The following is a 26363-nucleotide window of genomic DNA, read 5'->3' on the forward strand; positions in this document are numbered from 1 at the left end:
GCATCTGGCCACGTGCATTTTTATCCCATTTAAATCTGGCAACCCTTTCACATTATCTCTGGACTCTGCTGATAAAGGGTGTACATGAGAGGTCGCAAGCCGCCTCGGTGCGTCATGGCCATGCCGTTAAGCTGCCGTGCACGAGGTCGCGGGTTAGAGTCCGGGCCTCAGCGGCCGCATTCCCTGTGCCTATACACGTTTGGGAGCCCCACGGGGAGAAATTAACCCAGTTCCCACCACTGTGCTTTCCCCCATAGCCCATACCCTGTCTGATTTCGGAACGTGAAACACCATCAACTATTATGGAACAACTATGAACAACTATGGAACAACTATGATCATATCAACAAATAATGACATGGGTATATATGCGTCAAGCGTAATAGTATTTCTATGCACTGATGGAGTCATATCACAGCAGCTGCATTCAAACAGTGCTACCACGAAAACTATAGGGGGTGCTAATTATTTAAGCTGCATTCTTCCTATTATTTGCCTGTAGATAAAGGGACGTGGATTCAAAATGGGGTGTGCTTCCTGGAGTCAATACCTGCTGCACCTAATCAAGAGAGGCGAAACGCATCCAACAAATGCGCCTACGGACTGGTGCTGCCATCTCTGGCTCAATGTTTGAATCTTACCCGCAATTTATTCTGCCTCGAAAAACCGCGGCAAAAGTCAAGCGAGCGGTGTTCCCGTAATTCTACAAGCGAAGTTCCATGCCTTTTTTCACATTGCCGCGCATGTTTTACAAAGCATTCGCTATATTTGACGCCTTGCTTAGCTTTTGTCCAGTCATACCAAAACAATGTACAAAGGATGCTGGGGTCGCCTTGACAAGGACAAGCCCAGTAGTGGAGACGTCGTCCTGTCTTACTGAAACACTTTAAAAAACGAGAATAATATCGGAAGTTTAAATTGCTACATTAGTCTTTCAGAATTGCACTCGTACTTTCTTTTTATTCTCGGAGGCAAAGAATTTATTATTGACGGGAAGAAATCAATGCCGGACTCTTGTTTTAGAATTTCGCACGCCAAACTGCGACGCGGACGACGTTCTTGGGACACCAGCGATTTCAAGGCTATCAACAGTGGTCGAACAAGACGTATCTCTGTCTTGAGCATGGAGGATGGTCTTGAGCCAATGTTTCAACATGGCGATTTGCCTTCCTGACAGACAAGATTTCGGCTGATTTCGGCTGATTTCGGTGTATATTAAGGGATACCGTTCTTTGCATGTTTCGGCTGTTTACGTGGTGGTCGGCGGTCGTTGTTGAATAGTCGGTTGTCAGACTCGTCAAGGAAAACGCTCGCTCGCTCGTTCGTTCCTTTGGTTGTTGTTGTTGTTGTTGTTGTTGTCATATTGACACTCCTTAGATGGTAACTGCCGTCGTAGTGTTGCGTACGCAGTCCAAGAGCAATAAGATCTTATCGCGGCGTGCAGTATACTGTGGGTGGGAGGCAAAGCGTGCGAGAGTGAGCCGAGAAAGATTGTGCCTTGATGTGTGCTGTCTTCCCGTGCGCCCAATGTTGGTAGTAACGTGATCGAGGGGCTTGGGAATCCACTAGAAGATTAGAATACCCGGGAATTTCAAACACTCCCCCTGCGGCCATCCAATCAAACTTATAGCGTTCGCCTCGTCCGGTAATCTACCTGGTTGAGTGAACTTTGCTATCTGCCACAGCTGACATTCACAAATTACGTCTAGATTCTTTTTTTATTATTATTTGAACGCAAACCATCGGAGTATTGTCTCCAAAGTCGAGCGATAGGTTGAAGGTGCCGTGGGTGTTTTGACGTTGCCCTTCCGTCAGCCTCGGCCGCGATACAAGCCACGTTACAATCGTCGCGAGGACACACGACGTCGTGCACGGCTATCAGGGTCAGCCGACTGAGCCACTACTTCACTCAGTCACCGCATTTCTCACTGGTATCATGGATCGGCCCAGTTTAATCGACCACACAGGCGTCCTTGCAGAGTGCGGCGGTAGAGACAATGAAAGCTTCCCTTTAAAGAAATGCACTTGGTGTATGTCCGAGCCCCGCGCTCAAATCGCGCGTGTTTCGAATCCCACAAAAGCGTGCCTCCTCGCAGTCGCTCTGACAGTGGCCGCGCTCTCGTTGTGCGGTCTGCTGGCGCTGCTGTACCGGTTCGTGTGCCTCGCCGGGCACGAACCGGCGCCGCTCGCGGACAGCCTCGGCGGCACCGTCAAGGGGATCGACCACTGCGAGGGCTTCCCCGGCGGCAGCGCCGACGGCAACGTGACCGAGTACCTCGGCGTTCCGTACGGCCGCGTCGGGCAGTCGGGTCGCTTCGCGGAGGCCGCCTTCGTCGAGTACCGGCCGGGCATGCCGCTGCGGCTTGGCGGCGTACCCGCCTGCCCGCAGTACCCGTGGAGCCCCGTGCCCAGGCTGCCCACAGTCGGCACGAGCGACTCGGACGACTGCCTCTACCTGAACATCTGGATGCCCGGACGCCGGGGTAAGCGTCGGACGAGACGGTGCTGCGAAAGAGGCTGTAGTGGTGGACATCCCTTACAACGCGTACATATACAGGGACAAAAAGAAGGATGAAGACAAGCGCTAACTTCCAACTGATCTTTGTTTTGAGTAACACGCATATATACCGAGACACCAAGACACAAGCCCTCTCCACCCCCCCTCCCCGAAGCACGAAACCTACATGAATACGCATTCAAAATTCAATGGAACCATGACCGCCTCCTTAAGATGAAAGAGCGCGCATGTGCGACCTCAGAAAAGCAAATTCTTTATCTGTTAATGCAACTGACGGTTTACTAACCGAGTCACCTTCAGCCATCGATGCTGCTTCAATGATAAGTCTAGTGTTTTCATTAGGATGCCTAGCTAAAATACTGGCTTTTTCAAACAGCGGAATACAGCCGCATTGTGCACAATGGACACCAAAAACTCTTCCAGCCCTTTACGCCCTTTATTGCTATGTTCTTCCAATCTAACATTTAGACATGTACCTGTCTGCCCTATATAAGAGCGATCGCATTTCAGAGGTATCCTCTACACTACCCCTTTCGAACAATCTGTATACTTTCTTCTACGATTGATACTGCAAGACCTATGTTCCTTACCAAAAGGATTAGTTCTGATGCAAAGCTGTGCAAATTTTTGCAAGCATTTGTCTTGGTGCCTTTGCATATACGCGTGTTACACAAAATAAAGATAAGTTGGAAGTCAGCGCTTGCCTTCGTCGTTCTTTTGGTCCCTGTCTATGTACGCGCTGTAAGTGATGTTTGCAATGGAATACCGACTAGCCCGTACCCAAAGCCTGGTGTAGGGGTACTCCCTATAGGTGGTACTCCCTACTCCTTACGGTACTCCCTATTGAGCGCAGCTCTATGCGTGCTTTCATTTCGCGATATATTGTCTGGCACGGACAATCTGTCTCGTACGGCACGTCTCGTGGCGCGACTGCCTCGCTAATCGGGAGATGGTTAAAAGGGTAAAAAAAAAACCGGGGCACTTCGCCGACCAAATAGAGATTTAAAAGAAAAGAAGACGTTTCGGCTCCCACACGGGAGCCTTGTTCACAGGTAAAATAAACAAAGGAGCTCGAGCAGCTCGCTTAAATAGTCTTGAACACGTGACGCAGGCAGCGCGCATACACTGACGGCAGATTGCCATCGCTCCTAATAATATATGGGGTTTTACGTGCTAAAACCACTTTCTGATTATGAGGCACGCCGTAGTGGGGGACTCCGGAAATTTTGACCACCTGGGGTTCTTTAACGTGCACCTAAATCTAAGTACACGGGTGTTTTCGCATTTCGCCCCCATCGAAATGCGGCCGCCGTGGCCGGGATTCGATCCCGCGACCTCGTGCTCAGCAGCCTAACACCATAGCCACTGAGCAACCACGGCGGGTGCCATCGCTCCTGTTCAGAGTGTGTGGCGTAGTCTGAATCATGAGCGACTCAAGATAAAGGCGTCGAGATAGCCCTTTTTCCCTGGCAAGGACACGTGCCTTCCCCCAGTCGATTGCGTGACCGCTTGAGGTGGCATGCTCAGCCAAAGCACTGGATATCACATTTTCTTTTTTGACGTCATAATTGTGCTGTTTAAGGCGCCTTTCAAAGTCACCAGTTTCGCCAATGTACACGTAGTCGCAATCCGCGCATTACAACGTACACAACACCTGGGAATTTCTCTTTTGGCAATTTATCCTTAACATTGACGAGTGATTGTCGTAGTTTCTGGTTTCGAATGTGTGCCACTTGAACATTGTATGAGAGCAGAATACGGCTTAGAGCTTCACTTGTGGACGGGATATATGGTATTCCGGCGCGCTTTTGACTAGAGGGAGCATGGGGTAACTGCGGACGTGCCATTTGTCGTTCGACAGCATTCAAGAAAGAGCACGGGTAACCACAGGCTGATAGTTCCCACCGTACCACGCTTACGTCGGCTGCGTAGTCTTCTTGTCTCGTGCAGATTTTCTCCGCGCGTCGTAGAAGCGTCGAAACCACTGCCCTTTTGTGAGAAGCAGGTTGCAAGGAGCCGAAATGCAAGTAGCGTCCTGCGTAAGTTGGCTTTCTGAAAACAGCGAACGACAAAGTAGGCCCCTTTCGTTCAATCAGCATATCAAGGAACGGAAGCTTGCCGTCGACTTCCTCTTCTACCGTGAACTGGATCACTGCTTCCATGCTGTTTAGGTGCGAAGTGAACGACTGAACTACTGCTTTGTGAATGATGCAAAAACAGTCGTCCACGTAGCGAAAGAATGCGTTCGGAGCAGGGCTGAACGAAGAGAGAGCTCGACTTTCAAGCGCTTCCATTGTCAAGTTAGCGGCGGTTACCGATATAGAAGCTCCCATAGCCGTTCCGTGGACCTGTTTGTAGAAACACTTTTGGAACGTAAAGCACGTATTTGATAAACAGAACTGTAACAGCCGAGCCAGATCCGGTGCATCAATAGGCGATCTCTCAGGTAGAGTGGCATCCGACTCCAGAGCGGTACTGCATACATCCACGGCCAGTTCCGTTGGCACACTAGTAAAAAGCGATTTCACGTCAAAAGAGACCAAGATGTCATTTTCGTCCAGCACGACGTCACGGACTTTGTCCATCAAGTCGTAGGAATTGCGTATGTGAGTGGCACGTTATCCGACAAGGGGCGAAATGACACGATGTAAAAATCCTGATAGCTGGTGCAGGGGCGAACGCGTAAAATCTACAATTGGACGCATGGGAACGCCTGGCTTGTGAACCTTGGGGAGGCCATAAAGAGCAGGGGCCGAATCAGTATGACAAAGTAATCTGAAATACAGTGACTTGCGTTCAGGGGGGACCACACGAAAGACATCGGCCAAAAGCTTCTGGTAGTCTCTTTGCACCTCGGGTGTTGGATCCCGGTCAAGTTGAACGTACGTATTCGTGTCTTCTAACAGCGTCAACATCTTCTTGGAGTAGTCGACTTTGTCCAACAGAACAGTCGCGTTCCCTTTGTCTGCGGGAAGGATCACGACCTTGCAGTTGCCGCGAAGCCTCTTCACCGCTTGAAGATCGGGAGATCGCGTGAGACAGCGCGTGGGTGACGCGTGGGCGCGATTCACAGCAGCCGCCGCAGATAGACCTCCGCTCATGCAGCGCTTTGTGTCCGTATGCCTGACGCGCACTACTCTGGCACCATCTCGTAGCCATCGTCACTGCAGAGCCCATCTTGTGCGGCTATTAGCGGCGAGAATTAGGAGTGGCGCCCTCTCGCGTGTGACGTCACGGCCAGGACGCAGCTCGCTCCGTCTCGCTCGGCGGCCGCGCGCGCTCGTTCCCTTCGTGTATGCTTGGGGTATGGTTGGCTCGAGCCGCACTTATTGAAGGGTATGTCGGCTTCTTTCTGCTGCCATGCCTGAACGACAGTTCCTTCTCCTAAAGCACGTGAGTCAATAATATTTGGGGCTTGGATATCGCGAGCTATGTAGCGTTGAACGGGGCTACTGGTTTTACAAAGCACATATGCGCCGTCTCTGTCCATAAATTTTGCGTAAAAAGAATGTCTGCAAATTCAATACGCGAAGTTGTGTACGATACTTGGCTAAACACTTAACATTCCCTTAGAATTTAGCTATGAGAGACATTGAATTTTACACGAAAGAAAATCTTGGTAATTTGCGTCAGCATGTTATCCGTGTTAGAAAGACATTGCCCAGCGAAGCTGTCATCATGATTCTTATTACTCTGGTGAGTTGTTCTAGCCAAATATACGTAAAAGAAAGAGTTAGGCGCCCATCTTTCATGAAAAAGTTTGCTGCTAGTTTCACCCCTCTCAGAAACAGGCCTCCAAAAAACGAATCGCTCATGGCTGCTAACACGAAGGCGCGTCATGTAGAGTATTTACACAGCTAATTCACAAATACCATAGTAGAAATCACCTGAGAGAAAAGGTTCGTTGTTAAGATCGAGAGCCAATCAATTGCTAGCGATGAAATGTTTCATAGTGGCCCTCAACAGCCTTTATCGACAATATCGCACACCCATCACGCAACGGTAGCAACCGAGTGTCGGTATGGCGAGGCACGCTTTGTTCGCGAAACCTATCAGTTCAGTACAATTTCGAATTGAAACCATAAAGCATTTTTTACAGCTCCAGTTGGAATGGCTAAAGTATTCTCGAGCTACTACAGCGCAGCTTAGATTGTCCAGAAAAGCAAAATTCAAGCAGTTTCTGTCTCACCATGTCTCGCTCCAGCGTTGTTTAATTGTGCAAACGGAGAACTATTCGCTTCGTCGGTACATAAAAGAGAACCTCGCCCAACTGCAGGCAAAATAAAGTTTGCTCCAATCCAATCGCAAACATTCATAATGAAAACACCACAAGACTTACATATATATTCACTTGATTTTTGACCCTCCACAGGGGAATTATATCTTCAATATGTCCCATACTACTAATGATTGACGCTTCGACTTCTTTCTGGCTGAAGCATGTGGTCCAACAGGCATATCTCACTAAAAAATTTAGGCCGAGTAGCCTGTGTCAGTTCGCCAAACAAATTCGCCATGTATATTCCTCAAGCAACAAACACCAGTAAATTTATCAGGTGAGTTGAACGTGTAGCACAGAAAAGGGAATATATATTGGTACATTCCATTTTGTATTCTGTAAATAGACGTAAGCCTTCATTAGCTTTACTTCAAATTGCCGCCGCTTAAAATAAGCACGTGAAGGACCGCCTAATTTTAAGAAGCAGTCAAAGAAGCAAGTTGTACTTGTAGAACCTAACTGCAGTATTAGTTAAGTCCTCGTGTTACCGCCGAGCATTTCTGTGAAGAAACGCAAAAATTCGATATTACACCATGAACTACTCGTCGTGAGCAAATCAGTTTTAGCGGATTTTAACTGTATGTAACTGTAACTGCGGATTGTAACTGGATTGTAACTGTAACAACAAGTATGTCGCAGCCAGCGTCTGCGACATACTTGTTGCACCGCGGCAGGTATCGTATCATACGTGAATTCTTATTTTCTATATTTTTGCGGTTGTCGATTGAAAAACCCGCAATGGGCTGGTCTGCGCTCCTTCGGCTGGCACTGTCGCGTTGCCTTCGAGAGCTGCATTGTCGTCTAAGAAATAAGCTCTTTGAATAAATTTTCGCAAATGAAGACGTCGTAAAAAAATATTTGAAACGACCGCCATAAGTATACAAGCAAAGAGAACGAAGGCGCGCAAACGACAACACCGCCGAAAGCGTCCGGACACCGCCCGAACTGTAACAGACGACAGGCGCGAGTCCTTGCCCTGACGTCACGCGAGCGGCGCTCGCAGCGCCCCTGTAGTTCGTTCTCGGGTAATACGCTTTTCTTCTCACGCTTTCGCCGTACCCTCCTGCTCCGAGTTCCTCCTTGCGCTCTTCGCTATCGCCGTCTTTCATCACCCGCTGCGCTCGGCGTTCGCCTTTTCATCCTTCGCGGTGCTCGTTTACTCAGTTACGAGGGACGTGGATGCTCAACGCGGGAACGGGTGCCTACGGGCTGCGCTCTAAAAAGAAATTCAAATAGCCCATTACAGGCAAAGATTAATCCCTCATGAGGCTTAGTGGATATGAGCACGAGGTCGCGAGTTCGATTCCCGGCCGTGGCGGCTGCCTATCGATGGGGGCGGTGTGCAAAAAAAAGCGCTCGTGTGTTCCGATTTAGGTGCACGTTAAGGAGACCAACATGTTCAAAATTAATCTGCAGCTCACTAAGGTGTATCTAACAGCTCCAGTGTGTAGCTACCGATATGGGGCCCTGCATGCCGTGTTCAACCACCATTTCGCTTTCCTTAGCACATATTTTGCTGTAATGGACAACAGGTTATCTACTCGACGTATATCTAATCTATGAAATCTGGGCGTATAGTTGTTTTAATGCAAGGAGCAAGCTGCCACAGTTTGCATTGTCGTCGTGCAGGTTTTGTTCTTAAGCAAAAAAGTTAGAAGAAACCTGCAACGTTGAGAGCTTCATGAAACGGAAAATTGGTCACACACCAGTAAGCATCCTGACACTATACAAGGAAAACCCATACGGCTCTCTCGGGAAGAAAGCTTCGCAGTTGAAGAAATGTTCCTGCCGATCCGCTAATTGAACGCATGACAAATGCCCAACCGCTACGGTCGTTCTGTCATCTGAGCTAACGAGGAGGCTAGCAGATTTCAGAACTAGGCTGAATCAATCGACAACACGACGCGCAGGATCACTGGCTAAGCAATTCAGCTCTGCAGAAATCTGCACAAGCAATTTCTGGACGCTAAACGTCTTTGAAATCGGTCAGTGAGGTTCGCTTGCTAAAACCGCATGTAACGAAAACATGCTATAACATTATCGTTTATGTCTTTGTAACCGTACCACTGACGCGCTTTCATTTTGTATCATCTATAGGAAAGAAGCCATTGCAGGATCATGTACCTGTCGCGCCACGCATGACGCAATCGGAGCTAATTTAGCCTTTCGCTCGGTGTTCCGAACGGCGTAGCTCGACGGTATGTTTGTCCGTCCGAGCAGGGATGAAAGCGTATGCGAGAGCTCACTATGCAATAGTAGATACAATTTGCCTAACCAATACTACTGCCTATCATGAGTTATAAGGCCTACAAGTCTGCAATTTGTTGCAGCAATTTCGCGCCTGCTCGACTATGGCCTCCCTGCATTCGACACGTACGCTCCGAAAATGGCGTGAAGGGTCTAGGGCTGCAAAACGAAGTGACATCCTGCCCCACTGACCATGGCAGAACGTCTCTGTAAGGCCGCATTGATCGTTTTGTGTACAAAGCCCACGTGCTTTGTGTGTGGAGAGGGGGTCCACTTTCTTCCAAGTCCGAGGGGCAACCGTTTGTGTTTTATTAGGAGTCAGAAGGACCACGTGGTGTCGGGTGACGAGTCACGGCATGCGCCAAGGGAGGCGCGGTGTGGGTTCGAGTAAGGCGGTATTGTGCGCGCTGAGTTGGCATTCCGCCGGCGGCCATAATAGGTCCACACAGACAAACCTTGAATGGGACTGCTGTACGCGGTGTTGTGGCGCCGGCTCCCGATTTACTGGCTGGCTGGAGACGCCGCCGAGGTTTATAGAGGGGCCTAGCAACATTGACCACGAGCTGCATGTAAGGAGCGGAGGTCTATTCTTCTAGCGTCCGGGAAGCAATCGTCAGCCTTTGTTGCTGGGTGCGGAGAAAAGCCCACGTGATGTCGAATGACAACTTACAGTGTGCGCTGTAGAGATGCAGTGCGCGTGTGAGGAGCACATTCGGACGGCGTCGTCTTGTAAACACGCATTCGGAGAACTTCGTCTTGCAGACAAAATGTTCAGATGCCATGGATGTCACAAATTTCCCACGCGGACAAACCTTGAAAGCAGCCGCGGTACACAGTGTTGAAGCCCCGGCCAGAGATATATGTGCCGTGAAGAGACGCCAGCGAGGTTTGAGGCGGTCTAGAGACGCCATCAAGGTTTGAGATGGCAAATTAATAAATTGCTTGTTTTGCTCTGGCCGTCACTGACTACGTAGAAATGAGAGGGTAACGGAGTTTTAGGAAGAAGGAAAATATTTTTGTTTTCCAATGTTTACTTTTAAGAGTAAGCCTATCCCTTTGTGTTGAGGCTTAACAAACTTTTGACTCTCATTGGCAGCAACTGAATCTGTGGGACGGGCCAATGGTTCTGCAGTCCTTTTCTTTTCTATACGAGCTATAATAATCCGGACGATATGCTGTCCGTCAGATTGGGCTGAAATCAGAATTGCTGATAGATCACTGAGGCTCCGTGCCATGTACGTTAAAACGAGTCTGGGCTTTAACAATCATTGAGACAGTAGAAGAGTGAGACATTGTTTTTCAATTGTTCAAGTTGTAATACATTTGTTTTGTGTGCCGTGTATATAGAAGAGCTTACCTATAAATATTTCTTGTACATATGATCTCCATCGCTTCCTGTCTGCGCTCGATCAATGACTGCCGATCATCGTCCGTGGAACTTCACGTTCCAACGGAGAAGCGAGGACAAGCAAACAAACGAAACTTTACTGCGTCCGTCTCCATAAGAAGCGCAGGCGCAGGATGTTGGGGCAAGTGCATGACTCCCAACCATTTACGGATGCGACGGGCTCGAACAGGTGAATGACAGTCTCGGGCACCACCAATATAGGGCGGCCATTTCGTTAAACTATTGCCCAAGCGCCCTTTGTAAAACAAACAGGCCCGCTACGAATATCATGTGAGCACTATTGCAATATCAGGTTATAGGACGACCACTAGCTGAAAACATAATTTAGCCGTGTAAGCTCTCAATTGCGTGAATAAAAGTAACTTGTGTGTTTGGTTACGCCCATTTTTTCTGTCCTGGCGCCTATGCAGAGTCTGCAGCATGCACAAGGAGTTTCACGCACCACACTGCGGATACGTCCCTTATACTAGAATTCATGAAGGAAATAAGAGTAGCGCCCTTCCCTCTCTCCTCCTCCAGCGCCGGCGTTCACTCTCTTCTATCGACCATGGCTTCCCCTGCGCGGTGCTGAACTAGCAGACGTTTTCTCAATAAAACACCGTCGCTGCGTGTCGCTCCCGCTTTTGAAGTCATATTTTGATCGCGTTTCTTACGTTACATAATGAATGGCTCTGAATGCCGTTGCGCTTGGCTGGCTCTACTGTTAGCGGTGAGACACTGAGCCACGCCGCGCGCGAGCTCGGCGTTGGTTGATTTACCGCCGAGGCCTCAGCGTTTCAGCAGCTTCGGTCCCTCATCGGCCAGCTGCCAACGTACACAGCGGGCCTGTTACATTATGACTAGACTGCGAGAGCGAATGATCGACCAGAAGTATGTATGTAGCTATCTTTCAGTTTTCACTGACTAGAGAGCTACCGGTCAATCAATGGAAGCGGTCAGTCGATGAAGTGCCAGAAGGGGCTTCGCTCGGTGTGCAAGGCACCTTACACAATTCCACACTCTGCCACTTTCGCAGATCACTTTTCGAGATACGGATCCGCGCGTCTCTCTTCAACACTAAGTAAGCGGCGAGAACAGAAAGCGCGAAGCTACGTCAGCAGTCGGGAATTTTTGTCGGCATCGTAATAATAATAATAATATATGGGGTTTTACGTGCCAAAACCACTTTCTGATTATGAGGCACGCCGTAGTGGAGGACTCCGGAAATTTAGACCACCTGGGGTTCTTTAACGTGCACCTAAATCTAAGTACACGGGTGTTTTCGCATTTCGCCCCCATCGAAATGCGGCCGCCGGGGCCGGGATTCGATCCCGCGACCTCGTGCTCAGCAGCCTAACACCATAGCCACTGAGCAACCACGGCGGGTGTCGGCATCGTATAGATCGCTTTCAAGGTACGGTCCGCGCGGTGGTGTCGCCACCCTAGTACGTTTCGTCATGGTTCGTAACGGTTCGACGCGGTTCGTTAAGGGGCTAAAGAGCGATAACGGCTTATAATGATCGGAACATCATCAGCGCACCCATTTGCCTATGTACCGTCACCGCTTCGTAAAGTATACGACGATACACTCAAAAAGTTCTGTTCGCATACATTCAGGCCAAAGAAAGACAGCACCATGGTATGTATTACTGAGTCGACAAAAAGCTGAAGACGACTTGATTGAAGTCTCGCACGAAAGTTGCAAATGAACGCAGCGCGAACATGCGGCACACAGGAGAGCGAAAAACTAACGAGGCCGCATACAATAAGTGGCAGCATATGAGATTAGTGATGAGCGAAGAATTGCTCTCTTAGTTCACAGAACCGGCACCATTGCGTTAGGTTGAAATTGGTCCGGCTGATTTTTTTAATCGAGAATTTCCTCCGCACCGCGTTTCGCTTGGCAGATGGAAGACGGTATGGTCGCTTGCAGGCCCTTCCACTTGTGCTGCACCAGAAGGCACAGCAACGTGGCTTCTTGAGCACGGAACTACCCTAGAAAAGCACAAAGGAGGAGCGAAACATGGTACTTGCGTACACCACTGCCAATATTTGGCACCGCGATGGCAGCGGAAGCAAAAAGCAAGCGAGAAGAAAGTACGCGAGAGCACGTGACAGCGTTAGGCCAATGGGAGGGCCAATCGTCGAGGAAAAGCGCAGGGAAGGAGGACGGCGGTAATCTTCAAAAGATGGCGCTACTTTTGGATACAGTCTACTCAACTTTTTTTTTCTTTTCGGGTGAAGCGTTAACGAGCAGATTTGGGGACATACAAAAGCTTCTGCAGGAACGGACATACATGTAGTACGCATAGATTAGCGGCCAAGCGTTGGCATTAGAGAGTTATAGCTCAGTGAGCCAGCGGGCCCAGCGTAGGTGGGCGCACATGCGCGGTACAACATGCGCAGTGGCGTCTATGCTGGCCAACTGGCTCGCTGAGCTGTAATTCTAAATTATCGCCACCGCCATTGTGTTACACAGTCAGCACGGTGAACAGCTGGACACCGGAAGCGAGGATTGGCTAGGGAAAAGATAGAGTGATTGTGCCATCAAGGGGTCCTCCCTTACAACTGCGCCGTTACCAAATGAAAAAATAATGAGGTTGTCGTTTGCCTATTTCATTTTAATGCATGTTTATCTATTTATTTGTTTATGTGCTTGGCGCTTACATGTATTTGACAGAGTGCATAAGAAACAGTGGAACGCCCAATATAGCGTTGGTTTAATAGCGCCACAGAAGTTTGACAACCACCACAATCTGAATACACGCGATTTTCAATGTACAGCATGCGCAAGGACGAGGCACAAAAGAACGAATGGGTGGCACACACACTGCGCTGCCTTACAAGTAAAATATTTATTGACACTGCACGTGATATATGTACTTCTGCCGTTCAATCTATGAGAAAAAGCTAAACGATAAAAACAAACACTTGAATTATATTACGTGGCAAAACCACGATTTGGTTAGGAGACACGGCGTTGTGGGGATTAATTTTGACCACCAGGGAATCTTTAACGCGCCCCTAATGCACGGGACAGAAAACAAACAAAAAATGGACATAGTCAATCTTCAAGTCACGTCGTTTAACAGTCACGATGCTGGACTCTAGCAAACTAAGCGCACAAACGTTTTTGCATCCCCCCGTCCCGCTTTTCTCAGTAATCACGCATATATGCAACGGGCTACAACTGCCTAATGAATCTTGAGATTGCGTTCGTACGGCACAAAAATAGCAACGGGCCATGCATCCTTCGGAAGCCGGCAAGCTACGGCACGGAACCTCTCCGGACGAAGCATAGCGCATTATCCGATTGTGCGGGTGCGCAGCCACGATCAGCAGCGGCGGTCGGTGCCGCGCCCGACCCGTGGTGGTGGTACTGCACGGAGGCCGCTTCCAGTTCGGCGGCGGGGGCACGTACCCCTTCTACGAGGGCCGGCGGGCGGCCGCGCTGTGGGACGCCGTCGTGGTCGTGCCCGCGTACAGGGTGGGCGCCTTCGGATTCCTCAACATGCTCGTGCCCGAGGCGCCCGGCAACGTCGGCCTCCTCGACCAGGCCCTGGCCATCCGATGGGTGCACAGGTGCGCGCCCACTGTAGGGCCTAGTGTTCCCGTATGGACCTGCTCCGGGCGATGACGTCATGCATATTACTACCATTGCTTGCCGCGAACCTGCTGGTTCCGGCAGGTACGCGTGGGTTTATTGCTCATGGGTCTTTTACCATCGTGCAGGGAAAATAAGCTAAGCTGCAGATTACTGCGGCCACGTATTGGAGTGGCTCGACGAAATCGCAAAAGGTACTTCTTTTTTATATGTTTCATCAAGCCTCTGCGCGCTAGTGACGCCATAGGTTCCTTGTTTGCAAACATGAAACTTGCCTACAGGCAGAAACACGAGCATGACGCAGTTTTCGCTTTTTCTTTGCACTCTTGTGCTGATACGTCTCTTCGGTTTGTTGTTCTTAAACCAGTAGTTCTACTGCGCGATCAAGAAATAACGTTTGAAGTAGTGCGCCTTGAGGTAGTCTCCGTATTTCCCTGTTTGTCCATATTTCCCCCTATTTTTCCCTACGTCGCTGCCCATCTCCAGCGCGCCGAAGAAGCTCGACAGCTCGCCCTCCTGTGCATCAAGAACCAGCAGAGGACCGACAGCCGGCGCTACTGTCTTTGGCGACGCTATGTGGAGTACCAGCCCGGCGACCATGTCTGGCTTTGGATCCCAATGCGCCGAGGACTTAGCGAGAAACTTTTGCGACGCTATTTCGGACCCTACGAGATCCTCCGAAGTATTGGCCCATTGGACTATGAGGTCGTGCCAGTGGGCATTACGCACAGAGCGTCGACACTCACGATCTAAATATATCTTGAGTACCTTAAGTCCTTCTACCAGCGCTAACGAACTTTGGGTATTTCATTCGTTGTTGATTAATTTTTCTTTATTACCTGCGCTTTTTTTACTCTTCTGTTATTTCCAGCATCGGAATGATGCTTCTGTGAGGGGGCGGGGGGGGGGGTGTAGATTGACACGTGTGCTCGTTTATCCTTTTTCCGGAGATCGCATTTCAGCCGCTAACAGTTTAACTTTTTCGCTCAACTCAAGGCGCGCCTACATAATTTGGGGTGTAGTCGAAGGCTACAGGTGATTCTACTTGCTTATGTTTTCAGTGAACCTCGTGTAATCAGGTTGTAGGCGCGATGCGAATAGTGTTGTATTTTTGGAAGGTATGCGAGCACCAGCGCTTACGCTGGAATCTTCGACGAGTCATGTACAAAAGCCGACGCCCTTGACCCCAGATCAGATTTCGACGATTGACGAGCGTGGTCGACGCTATCATTGTGCTAGGTTTGCTGGCACAGGCAGCACAGGTTTGCCGAATCAACTGTTATTTTCGTGACTTTCGTTGTGTCATTGTGATTGTTCAGCATCACTAGAATGGTGACAGTATGTGAAGTAAAGCGACTATGCCATTCTACTCAGATGAATTCGAGGACATCGGTACACATGGTGTAAGCGGAATCGCAATGGTGACAGGACTGGGTGAATAGCATTACCATGCCATTTGCCATTTCAAGAAGACAAACTTATTCTGGCATCTCCCCTTTGGAGTATGTTGAGAAACACTGTCTTTGGTAGCCTGCCCTACATTGCAGGTCGGAACAGTAAGGTACCATGTTGAACAATTTCTTCCTTTCAATGTAGTCCTACAAAACCTACACGAAGACAGATCAGTCACAATTAAGAACGTCAAAAAAAAACATCTAACACAGCTTTTCAACAGAAATTTGTTTCGCGCTGGCTCCAACTGCGAGAGATGCATCGAGCGGACGTCACCTGCTTTTACCTGAAGCTTCAGGCCAACAAAATCATTGGCCTCTCTGGTGGCGGCGCTCTACGCCAGTAACGAGAGATTTCCTTCCCTCTGAGTTACAATAATGACGCTCTACACCGCCAAGCACCTTGTCTACAGGCCCATGGCCTCCGAGGACAAGAATTACCCGATCTCGGACGCGTAGCCAACGAAAGCTTTATGACTTCTGGTAGTGCATTCAAAACTGAGGGGCCCGGAGGCCAGCACGACAGGCCTGCACCGTGTTTACATACTGCGCCAGGGCTGACAGTCTCGCTTGGGCGGTGGCCTTCATGCACACGCCCGCGACCACATTGTGTGGGCATGCGTATGCAGGTTTGATATCTTGAAGCAATCTTGCGTGTCACTAAAACTGCAGAAGCAACATAGCGGCAATCTAAGGGACACTGCCACACTTTTTGAACACGTTAAAAAAACGTTCGCGATCTGCAGACAACGTTGTCATGAAATGCGCCAAATATCATTCCGCTGCAGGCAGCAAGGAGCCCACAATCTCGCATAAAAGATCATTCACTCGCGCCCGCAGTTTTCGAGACCCTTCTATTAGGTCCCGCCTATGACGCATCAAAGATCCCCGCGACAGCCCATGGACGCCAGTCATTGGGTGATTGTTCACGATCATAGGTTACTGTCGAGCGAAATCTTGCCCCCGCGTGCACACCTCTGCAATCTCAAGCAAATGGGGAAGCAGTGGTTGTCAAAGCACGCGGCCCGTCCGGCCACCACTCCTTTGTTGCACTCGCACAGCTTTGACAGACGCCAACTTTGAAGGGTTATGCAGAAAGAAAAAGGAAAAAAAATGGCTGTGGCTTAGGTAAGGTTAAGCCCAGGATGCGAAGCATACTAGCCTTTATTTTAGTTGTTGAACCACTGTTTAGCCTGGTGAACTGCTGTTGCTTGGCTATATTTGGTTCGGCTAGACGAAGAAACAACTCATGCATTACTGCTTCGCCTTCAAGAGTGGAACGCGACAGCGTTCCCGTCGACCCGCCAAGGGGTGTAAGACAATGGGCTACAGGGCAGCGACTACGCGCCCCGCATTGGACGCGGTGAGCGTCGAGCAAAGCAGCGTTCGGCACGGCAACGAAATGTGCGCCTGAGCAAGAGACGCACGCCTTAGAAACAGCTCGTTTCTAAGGCAACACCGCATTCACTGGAGGCGCTTTTGTACCGCTTTGAAGCATCGTACTCGTGGCTCAGTGGTAGCGTCTCCGTCCCACACTCCGGAGACCCTGGTTCGATTCCCACCCAGGCCGTCTTGCAAGAGTTGAGCCAAAGCCACTTCTCCTCTGTCGTGACGTCGCGGTGTCACGTGGTTTCATGGCGACACCGCCGCGCCTGAGGAGCTGGGTTGAGCTCTCGTAATATGCTTCGCATAAAAGAGACAACGGCAGGGGCATTGCCACGAGTGCCGCCTCAATTGAAATGAGACGTTTAGTTGTGGGGAAATGGAAAATAAACATTGCGCTCTTGATAATATTCGTTACTATTAGTCCTCTTAGTTGGAAGGACATTCATTGAAAGACATCGCACTCTCTCCAGTGTGTTATCAGGTTTGAAAAAAAATGGCTGTGGCTTAGGTAAGGTTAAGCCCAGGATGCGAAGCATACTAGCCTTTATTTTAGTTGTTGAACCACTGTTTAGCCTGGTGAACTGCTGTTGCTTGGCTATATTTGGTTCGGCTAGACGAAGAAACAACTCATGCATTACTTCTTCGCCTTCAAGAGTGGAACGCGACAGCGTTCCCGTCGACCCGCCAAGGGGTGTAAGACAATGGGCTACAGGGCAGCGACTACGCGCCCCGCATTGGACGCGGTGAGCGTCGAGCAAAGCAGCGTTCGGCGCGGCAACGAAATGTGCGCCTGAGCAAGAGACGCACGCCTTAGAAACAGCGCGTTTCTAAGGCAACACCGCATTCACTAGAGGCGCTTTTGTACCGCTTTGAAGCGTTGTACTCGTGGCTCAGTGGTAGCGTCTCCGTCCCACACTCCGGAGACCCTGGTTCGATTCCCACCCAGCCCGTCTTGCAAGAGTTGAGCCAAAGCCACTTCTCCTCTGTCGTGACGTCACGGTGTCACGTGATTTCATGGTCACCGCCGCGCCTGAGGAGCTGGGTTGAGCCCTCGTAATATGCTTCGCATAAAAAAAGTGTTGCAGGATCACCTTTGACTGTCATTCCGGACCCATTGTGCCATAGCATGTTACATGGCAAGCTACGTGGCAGAATTGCATCTAGCCCTTGGTCACTACCCTAACCACCAGCACGTAAACCATCCAGGTACGTCCACTATTTCGGCGGCGACAATCAACGCGTCACATTGCTCGGCCAGGATGCTGGTGCCACATCCATCGGCTACCACCTGGCCCGCAACGACACGCCGCCTATACGACGCGCTATCCTGATGAGCGGCTCACCTTTCGCGCCACAGCCGGCCAACGCGGGACTGCGCGCCCTGCTCAACGGCAACGCCTTGGCCGACGTGCTCGGCTGCGGCAGCCGGCGCGACCTGCCGGACACCGCGACGCGGCGGCGGGTGGTCGAGTGCCTGCGGAAGCGCAGCGCATTCGCCACGGTCCTGGCCGCCGACGAGCTGGCCACCAGCAGCGACCTCGTCCTCTTCGCTCCCAGCGCGAACCGCGACTTCCCGTGGAAGCTGGCGGGCCCCGTGCTCTCCGAGGCGAGACTCAAGCAAGTCGACTTCCTGGTGGGCGTCGCGAGGGACGAAGGCACGTTGCACGTGTCCGAACTGATGCAGGCGTTCAGCTTGGCGGCCGACCAAACACTAACACCCCGAAGGTAAGGCAGCCCCATGGGGTAAACTTATGGGTACCGAAAAATTAGGCCTTGCTTTCCTAAACAGTCAGTTCTGCAGTCTTTTCTAGCCAACGCCACAGCGCACAGTGTCGCGGTGCTTTCCGAGAGTCGGTGGAAGTGGACATGTGCTGAAACTGTCGCGCTCGAGAAGGAGATATGAACTATTTCAAGATCCAGGGAGCGTCATCAGCATGCGACGTTCTGTAGGTGGTCTTGCTTCCAAGGAATGTTTGAGGCGAATTCTGCATAGCTTCGGTGATTCAACAAAAAGTGATGTGCTCAGCTTGGCACGGCCGATGGTATGCGACCTCGAATGCTGTCGGACGGCAGTAATTATATTAAGACGTTAGCATTAGGAGTGTCAACGTGGAAAAATGTCTATGTGTGTGAAATGCGAAAAGCCATTATGCTGGTAGAAGTTAAGAGGGGATGGGAGAGCTTGGCAGGACGTGGATGTGTGCATATTTATTTATTAACCACGCATCCACGCCATCCGCGCACGGCTCTATATATATATATATATATATATATATATATATATATATATATATATATATATATATATATATATATATATATATATATATATCAGCCATAACGCCATGACTCTTAAGCTTCTCGCTCGCTTGTGGCTTTTCAAGAAACGCATTCTTTACTCTGACGAAAGCGGTGCCACGGCCGAAACCTAAGTAAGCTAGCATGCCTTTCTAGTACGGGTGCTCCTTCTTTCTAAACTATGCTCGGGACCAATGTCAGTTTGACCTTGCTCATCGAAGAGGTAAGACGTGTGTCGAGTGAGCTCCTGAACAACACTTTCCAATGTGGTGAACAATGTTAAAATGATGGATGCGGGACCTAAAAGCAGTGCGACGTAATGCTAACGTATTTCTATGGCGTTTATCGTTAAATGGCCCTTCAACTTATTTTATTGATCATGCATACGCGCCTGCATCCACACGTGTCAGAGACTTCACGGCCGGCGTCTTTGCAGTTGCAATTATAACGTTGCGCGCTCCACTCCACTCCATTCAGACTTTGTCAGCACGGCGCTGAATACTGAACCTCCATAGTGAAGGACACAAGGCTGACTTCTTCTGTGGCGGAAGCATGTTCAGCTTAATCACTTTGCGGTAACCGCGCTTCATGTCATCAGGGGCCCTGACGTTACATTGGGCAGCGTTGAACCGCAGGCTGCTGTCGGTGTTCCTAGCCTTCCTCGAGGCTTACGGCATCCAAGACGTGGACTCGGTGTTGCGCCACTACGGCTTCGACGAGCCCAGCGTACTGGACGAGACGCTGGGCCAACTGTTCCTGCTGGAGCTGGCCCGTCCCATGGGCGACTTTCTCATCTACTGTCCTACGCTCTTCTTCCTGGAAAAAGCCTCGAGCGTTGGTGGCCGGGCGTTCTTCTACGAGTTCGGATACAGCCCCAATTACAGGACGTGGCCCGCTTGGCAGGGAGTGCCACAGTTCATTGATTTCATGTTTGCGACGGGTCTCCTGGCTGAGCTGGACGCCATTAAGCCAGTCTCAGCGCGGGACATGGTGGTCGCCCGGGACTTTGCCAGGATTGTCGCTGGATTTGCGGGGACCGGGTATGCTCGAATTGACATCTAGTGTCAATTGTTTCACATTTGGCCACGGAATTGTTTCATATTCAGCCTTAATACTTTCACACAGGCTCTCGAGCCGAAAATATTTCGGGTTCGGTTCGCGTTCAGGTTCAGCTTTTTGCATATCTTCCAGTTCAGCTCAAGTGCATCTCCGGAGCAAAAATACAACTAGTTTGAACCGGTTCACACAGTTTCCGAACGGTTTGGAATTGGGGAGGATGAACTTTATTTAGAACAACGTTCCCACCCTTCCCATGAAATTATTCAATTGAAATATAGCTTATTTCTACTCTCACGTGATGCAGACTGATTTATCGCCTCTGTCTTTAGTATTGCGGGCCCTATAACGTAAAACTATTCCAGTATGTTTTTATTCAAATCTTCCGACGTCAAATTTGCGTAACCGCCAACGCAAGCATCGGGCGGTGACCCGCAGGGTTCCCTGAAGAGCCCAGTCAAATGCTCTCCTCATTTATGGGAGGTCACTATTGTTTGCTTTAGAAACGAATAACGTTACCTACACTGAGCTGCTTGTCTTATCTAATTGACTGACAAGAGGCGAGGAGCACGCTCAAGTGGAGAGAGGTTCGATGGGACCGAGCCAGTGCACTGAAAATCTATAACCGGATAAAGAGGGTGGTGCCGGCGTCTGCGAATGGTCCGCGCAAAGATATTCAGTGCAGTGGCTCGGCCCCATCGAATCCCTCTCCATTTGAGCATGCTCCTCGCCTCTTGTAAGCCAATTAGATAAGACAAGCCGCTCAGTGCAGGCAATGGTATTCGTTCTTGAAGCAAACAAAAGTGACCTCCTATGAAGGAGGGGAGCATTTGATTGGTTTGTTCGGACAACCCTGCGGGTGACCGCCCGATGCTTGCGTCGTCAGGAGATTGTAATAAAAACACATTGGAATAGTTCTACGTTATACGGCCCCTGGTTTATATTTCGCTATGACGCCTATTGTGGCTTACGTGCAATAAATGTTAAATCCGGGTTCGTTAGTAACAGCTTTTTGACAAAATTACTTATTCAAGTGTTTAAAAGTGTCAGACTTCCGTCGCCCATATCGTTTCCCAGAGTCCCAAGGAAGCTATATATGAAAACGAGTCAAATTTGGTGTAATTTGGCAAAATCTTATGTAATGGTTCTGCGGAAACCCGCAAAGAGGAGCGAAGTGATTGATAAAGGGAAAACGAGACACCCACCTAATCACATCAATGGCCACAAAGGAAACCCATACGGGTTCCTCCAAAGAAAAGCCTCGACATGTTTTCTTGCGGTACCAACTGTTTACTTATAACAGTTCTCGAATGTGTCATTTTACCACTCTATATTCTCTTTATTTCCGCTTTTCTACCCCTCCCCCACTTTTATGTATTGCCTTCAGCATTCAGGCCTTTCGGGTAGAAATATGTGAAATAATATGGAACACACCTTCCTCGTAAGCACGTCAACGCGCACACGTTGTCAGCGAGTTGCTTGAACCAGAAAGCGATTTGCATTACTGGCGTTATTGCAGCGCGTTCTCCCTTTCCCGACTGCAGGAACCCCAACGTTCTTCCCAACATGCTGTGGCGCCGTTGGGAGCCTTCGGCCGACGGCGGGCTCGTGCTGGATTACGACGTGGACAGCGCGTACAAGCAAGGGCCGAGCTTCCCGGAGAAAGCCAACTGCGACTTCTGGAGAAGACATTTCGTGCTGACAAACTGACCACAGGCGTGTCGCACATGCGCTCAGTGAATGCTGCACTTGTGCCTGTCCTTCCGATTTAACTCTAACGAATGAACGCGGAACACGGCGTGGCCATTTTGTTTGCAGCCAGGCCGACTCGTCCGCGTGCCAGTCCATGGCGTCCACCCGATACGCGACTATGCACCAGTTAGTTCTCCTCGCTGTTACACCTTTCTGTTTTGCTTCTTTTTTTTTAACCAATCACAAGCAGTGTTTTCATTATACCGATGAAAATGGCATACGGCTTGATTGACCGAATGTTTTAAATGGTTTGCCATGGCTTGAATGGCCTGTCGTGCGCGTAGTTGATGGCTCCTATTTCGCCCTGAACCAGGTGTCACAAAGAGTAAGAAAACAAACGTTCATTACTCCTCCCAATGTTCTGGCCTTGAGTAATGTGAGGTCTTATTTCAAGAATCTGATTTATTTCAATACTGCGAGCCCTTTCGAGCTGTTACAGGGTTGATTTCCTGGATGAGTTTCCTGGATGAAATCGACCAAGCATTTCCGGACCTGTGGTTCGGCGCTCTATTGAGGAGCGATCCGCTCTGCCTATGAGTTTGTTTGGAGCTTTGTGGGCGTCATGTGGTTTTTTTATGAGTTGACAGCGCATTCATAGGATGTGTGTGTGTTATGAAATAGATATGTTAGTTTTCTGTAAAGAATGTGTCGGTTCGTGCTTCCCTTATAATTATTGTAGGTGCACCTTTTCAAACAAGTACTCGCGTGTTTGCGGCAATTTTCATCATCTTGCGTTAAATCAAGGTCCTAGACCTCTAAACTGTGTAAAATAAACGCATGCAAGCCTCAGAACGCCCTAAATAATTTAATATACTAGCTCTTCTACAGCCACTTTCCGTTTCGGGGCCTGGGAAGTGACTGTCGTGACGTTATGACACCGAAGGTAGTCGCATGCGAACAGAAGATTGCGACGTCATGACGCAGAAGTTAGTCGCGTGCGAACGGACATCGCAACGTTTTCAGGAGCATGCGCGCACACGCACGTTTTGTGCGTGCGTGCGTGCGTGCGTGCGTGTGACCTGATGCTTTGTTTTCCTTGTTGTGTGAGCGTATTATATAGCTGCCAACTCTCGCGAATTTCTCAGTAACTCTCGTGTTCCGACCAATCTTCCCGAATGTAGGGCACGACCATAGATCTTTCGAAAAACTACCCCAACACCAGCGCGATGAAATTATAATTATTATTATTATTATTATTACTATTAGTAGTAGTAGTAGTAGTAGTAGTAGTAGTAGTAGTAGTAGTAGTAGTAGTAGTAGTAGTAGTAATAGTAGTAGTAGTAGTAGTAGTAGTAGTAGTAGTAGTAGTATTTGCTTTGAAAACGTATACATTTTACAGGAAAGGGAAAGCGAGGAGCAGGCTGGCAACTGCCACCGGAAGGGCCACAACGCCTGCCTACTCTACAGGAAGGAGGTGACAGAAACAGAGAAATGGATGGAAGATAGGAAGTAGGGTAGCAAAGAGGAAAGAAGAAGCAACAGGACAGATCTAAAAGGATAAAGTAGAACGCACAGTACAGGTCACACACAATGGGACCGGTCACTGAGGGTCATGTTATCATGTACATAATGTTTAATAGAAGAAATAGTGTCGGAGCTACAAACATGAACCTAAGTTGGCTACTTCTAGAAAAGTAAGGAGATCGCGATGAACCACTCGGGTACAAATAGAGTGTCGTACACTGCAGGCCAAAGAGATGATAGTCCGTAACTGTCGACATGCGCTGCGCACTGAAAGTGGGACACTCCGATATCAGGTGTTGAAGTGTCTCGTAGCAACTGCAAGACGTAAACCCGTGCGCAAAAGTATACGGGCCAGGCATTGTGCAATAAAACTCATTTTCCCCTCTGTTCGTGAATGCAGCTTGACATTAATATCTGCAGTCCAAACTTGGCATCGCGAATTTTCGAGTGCACTCGTCAGTTTCCGTTTATGCGTGTCAATTACGAAGAAATTTTGTTTTTACGGCGACCTTGTACTCCGTGTACTTTTGCTCACGGGTGTACGCGATGGACTGGCCACACGTCCTTGTCTGTACAAACGTTCGCGCACATTCACGCAGCCAACCCTCAGCTTGAGTAGTTGCGCTCTAGCACGACAAGGCAAGCCTCGCGAATAAGAAAAAAATTGAAGAAACATCGTGTAGGCCCAGCCGCATCGTAAATGTCGTTATGCAGTATGAAGCTAGCCAGTCAGATTTAAATCCAAGCCATTTGTGTGTGGGCAGTATAGGCGTAACTCGAGTCGCTTCATTACAGATATGTGTTGAGGAGTGGGAGTGAGGAAAACTCTAAGCGTTGCATCCTCCTGAAGTCATCTTTGCCTCAATACAGTATTGTTATGCGGTGGAGCATATTAGACGTGCAAAGCGGCCAACGTCGCAGGACACAGTACGTGTTCTTTGGTTTATACAGAAGTACGCGCCATCTCCGGTCACAGTACGAATACTGAGACGTCTAATAACTGTACTTGCAGGCATTCCGATGTGTTTCTGATGTAGCTGTGGCCCAGAAAAGAAAAAGCGCTTTTTTTCTCTCTTTTGTCATTGGCGTTGTCCCGCCGACTTTTTTCTTTTCTTTCTTTTTTTTTACCACTCGTCGAATCCTATATTTTGAGCTCCCAAGGTTCGCAGGTGTTATCTTATTCTTACAATTAGAGCGACAATCGCTTCTTTATTTTCATTTCTAACTTCGCTTTCTTATATTGTGTTTATTTTAATATTGCATTCATTTCCATTCGCCGATTTCCGGCTCCTTTCCCGTAGTGGGTAGGTACGATGTTTCAGGCCCAACAAAAAGAACAAGATGTATGTTCTAGGAAGAACAATTGCACAGTATGAGTTCCCGTCCATCTATCTCCCTGTCCTACGCCGTCAGCATTGAAAGAGTCAGATCTCGAAAGTTTTGGTCAAGGGAAAGGAGAACTAATTTTTGTAAGTCGCTAACGTCCTTTACTCATTTTCTTGATGGCTGCTTTATTCAAGTCCCGCAGTGTGAAGTCACTTACACGTCATATACTTATTCGCCAACCACTATGCGAGCATTCGGTGATATTCTGTCGCAACGAACACAATTCCGGTTGCTTTTAGTGATCTTTAGTGCCTAGCGCTGTGCCACGATACAGGCGTAGACGTCGCAGCGTGACAGGATCTGTTTCTTTACCCGTGTCCCCGCACACACCCAGACATAAGGTCACGTTCATGCCATGCCCACAGGAAACCAAACTGAAAGTAATTTCTACATATTCTATTCTTGTCTCGCGTCTAATACGGGCTGCGACCTTACGTCACAAACACTTTTACATTTCACGTTATCTTATCTTTCCCAAGTAATAACGTCTATAAGTGAGCTTCAGTCGTGATTGCAGCGTCGGAAAGGCGTAGTATGATACAGAAGCGGAAACTCCACAACCACAGCCCGAATTATATGCTTGTTTTAAAGGGTCTCTAAACGAACTGAGACACTCCCTTAATTTTTTTTGCGTGTTGTAAATAAACGCACCCATCGCGCACAAATCATGTACAGTGAAGATCATATTTCACAAACATGGCAGCGCTACGTGCCACCGGTGAAGTCACCAAAAAACCTCTCCCGGCCTACGTCACGAGTCGGTCACGTCACCTTCCAGTACACACAGGAATCTCTGGTGGGCAAAAAGCACGCTGCACGAGCGTTGGCACGCGCTGGTAACTTCGTGTACCGTGGGTGTTCATTCTTTTAGATCACAGCTCTTAGACGCCTGCTCCTGAGTTGGACGTCGGCGGCGTCCCTCGGCGTAACCGAGCACAGCGAAGGATGAAAGAGCGAACGCGGAGCGCAGCGGGGTAAGAAAGACGGTGAGAGCGAAGAGAGTGCCAAGGGGAAAGCGGAGGAGGAGGGTGCAGCGAAAGCGTGAGTAGGGAAGCGGAAGAGAGTATGGCAGAAGGGTGAGGAGGAAAGCCGAATGCCGCATGAAACGTGCTTCACGGCGGCGACCAGACATGCGGCGAGCGCATCCATCCATACCTTATATGGAAACAAAGCGCTGGCATGGGCTTCGGACCCGCTAGAGAATGCGCTCCATGCGAGCCACGCGTTCCCGTCTTCATGCTTTCTTTCTTAAGAATGAGCGACGCAACCGGTGGAAGTGCTTCGTCTGCCGCTGCTGCTGAACGAGCTGCCCGAGCAGAGGCTCAGTGCTCCTCCGAGAGGACTCTGTCGTTCAGAATCAAATTCTTTGCCACAATTGATCGCAGGTTCTTGCCACCTAAACAGCGGCGCTCAAAATTCGCATTAAGAAGCATCGTAATTGTAGGTGATTTTTTTTTTCAGGTGTTATGTGGGCGTCCACCGGGTAGTTCATTCTGCCGGCGAGTTGTAGGACGCGTAAATCGCACAAAACAAGG

The 26363-nt window shown here is 49.3% G+C and overlaps 2 protein-coding genes across 7 annotated transcripts in view; both read left to right on the plus strand.

Moving 5' to 3' along the window:
- The window catches only part of LOC135915321 (cholinesterase 2-like), an 85359-nt gene extending 62945 nt beyond the window's left edge, over positions 1 to 22414 (plus strand). Inside the window, exons 3-7 of one of the 2 annotated variants that reach the window (XM_065448357.1) lie at positions 2097 to 2483; positions 13761 to 14013; positions 18079 to 18597; positions 19806 to 20210; positions 21771 to 22414. In XM_065448357.1, the coding sequence (XP_065304429.1) occupies positions 2097 to 2483; positions 13761 to 14013; positions 18079 to 18597; positions 19806 to 20210; positions 21771 to 21936 (1730 nt within the window). In that variant the 3' untranslated portion in view covers positions 21937 to 22414. The remainder of the gene's footprint in view (positions 1 to 2096; positions 2484 to 13760; positions 14014 to 18078; positions 18598 to 19805; positions 20211 to 21770) is intronic. The other variant, XM_065448358.1, reaches the window with a different exon arrangement.
- Positions 22415 to 24739: 2325 nt separating this feature from the next.
- Positions 24740 to 26363, plus strand: part of LOC135915367 (acetylcholinesterase-like) — a 56295-nt gene continuing 54671 nt past the window's right edge. For 2 of the 5 annotated variants that reach the window (XM_065448399.2, XM_065448403.1), the window contains exon 1: positions 24741 to 24911. In XM_065448399.2, coding sequence (XP_065304471.1) covers positions 24815 to 24911 — 97 coding nt within the window. In that variant the 5' untranslated portion in view covers positions 24741 to 24814. Of the gene's footprint in view, positions 24912 to 26363 lie in introns of all 5 variants that reach the window. The other 3 variants (XM_065448401.2, XM_065448402.1, XM_065448400.2) reach the window with 3 other exon arrangements.

Source organism: Dermacentor albipictus, chromosome 1 (assembly GCF_038994185.2).
Source record: "Dermacentor albipictus isolate Rhodes 1998 colony chromosome 1, USDA_Dalb.pri_finalv2, whole genome shotgun sequence".
Classification (NCBI taxonomy): domain Eukaryota; kingdom Metazoa; phylum Arthropoda; class Arachnida; order Ixodida; family Ixodidae; genus Dermacentor; species Dermacentor albipictus.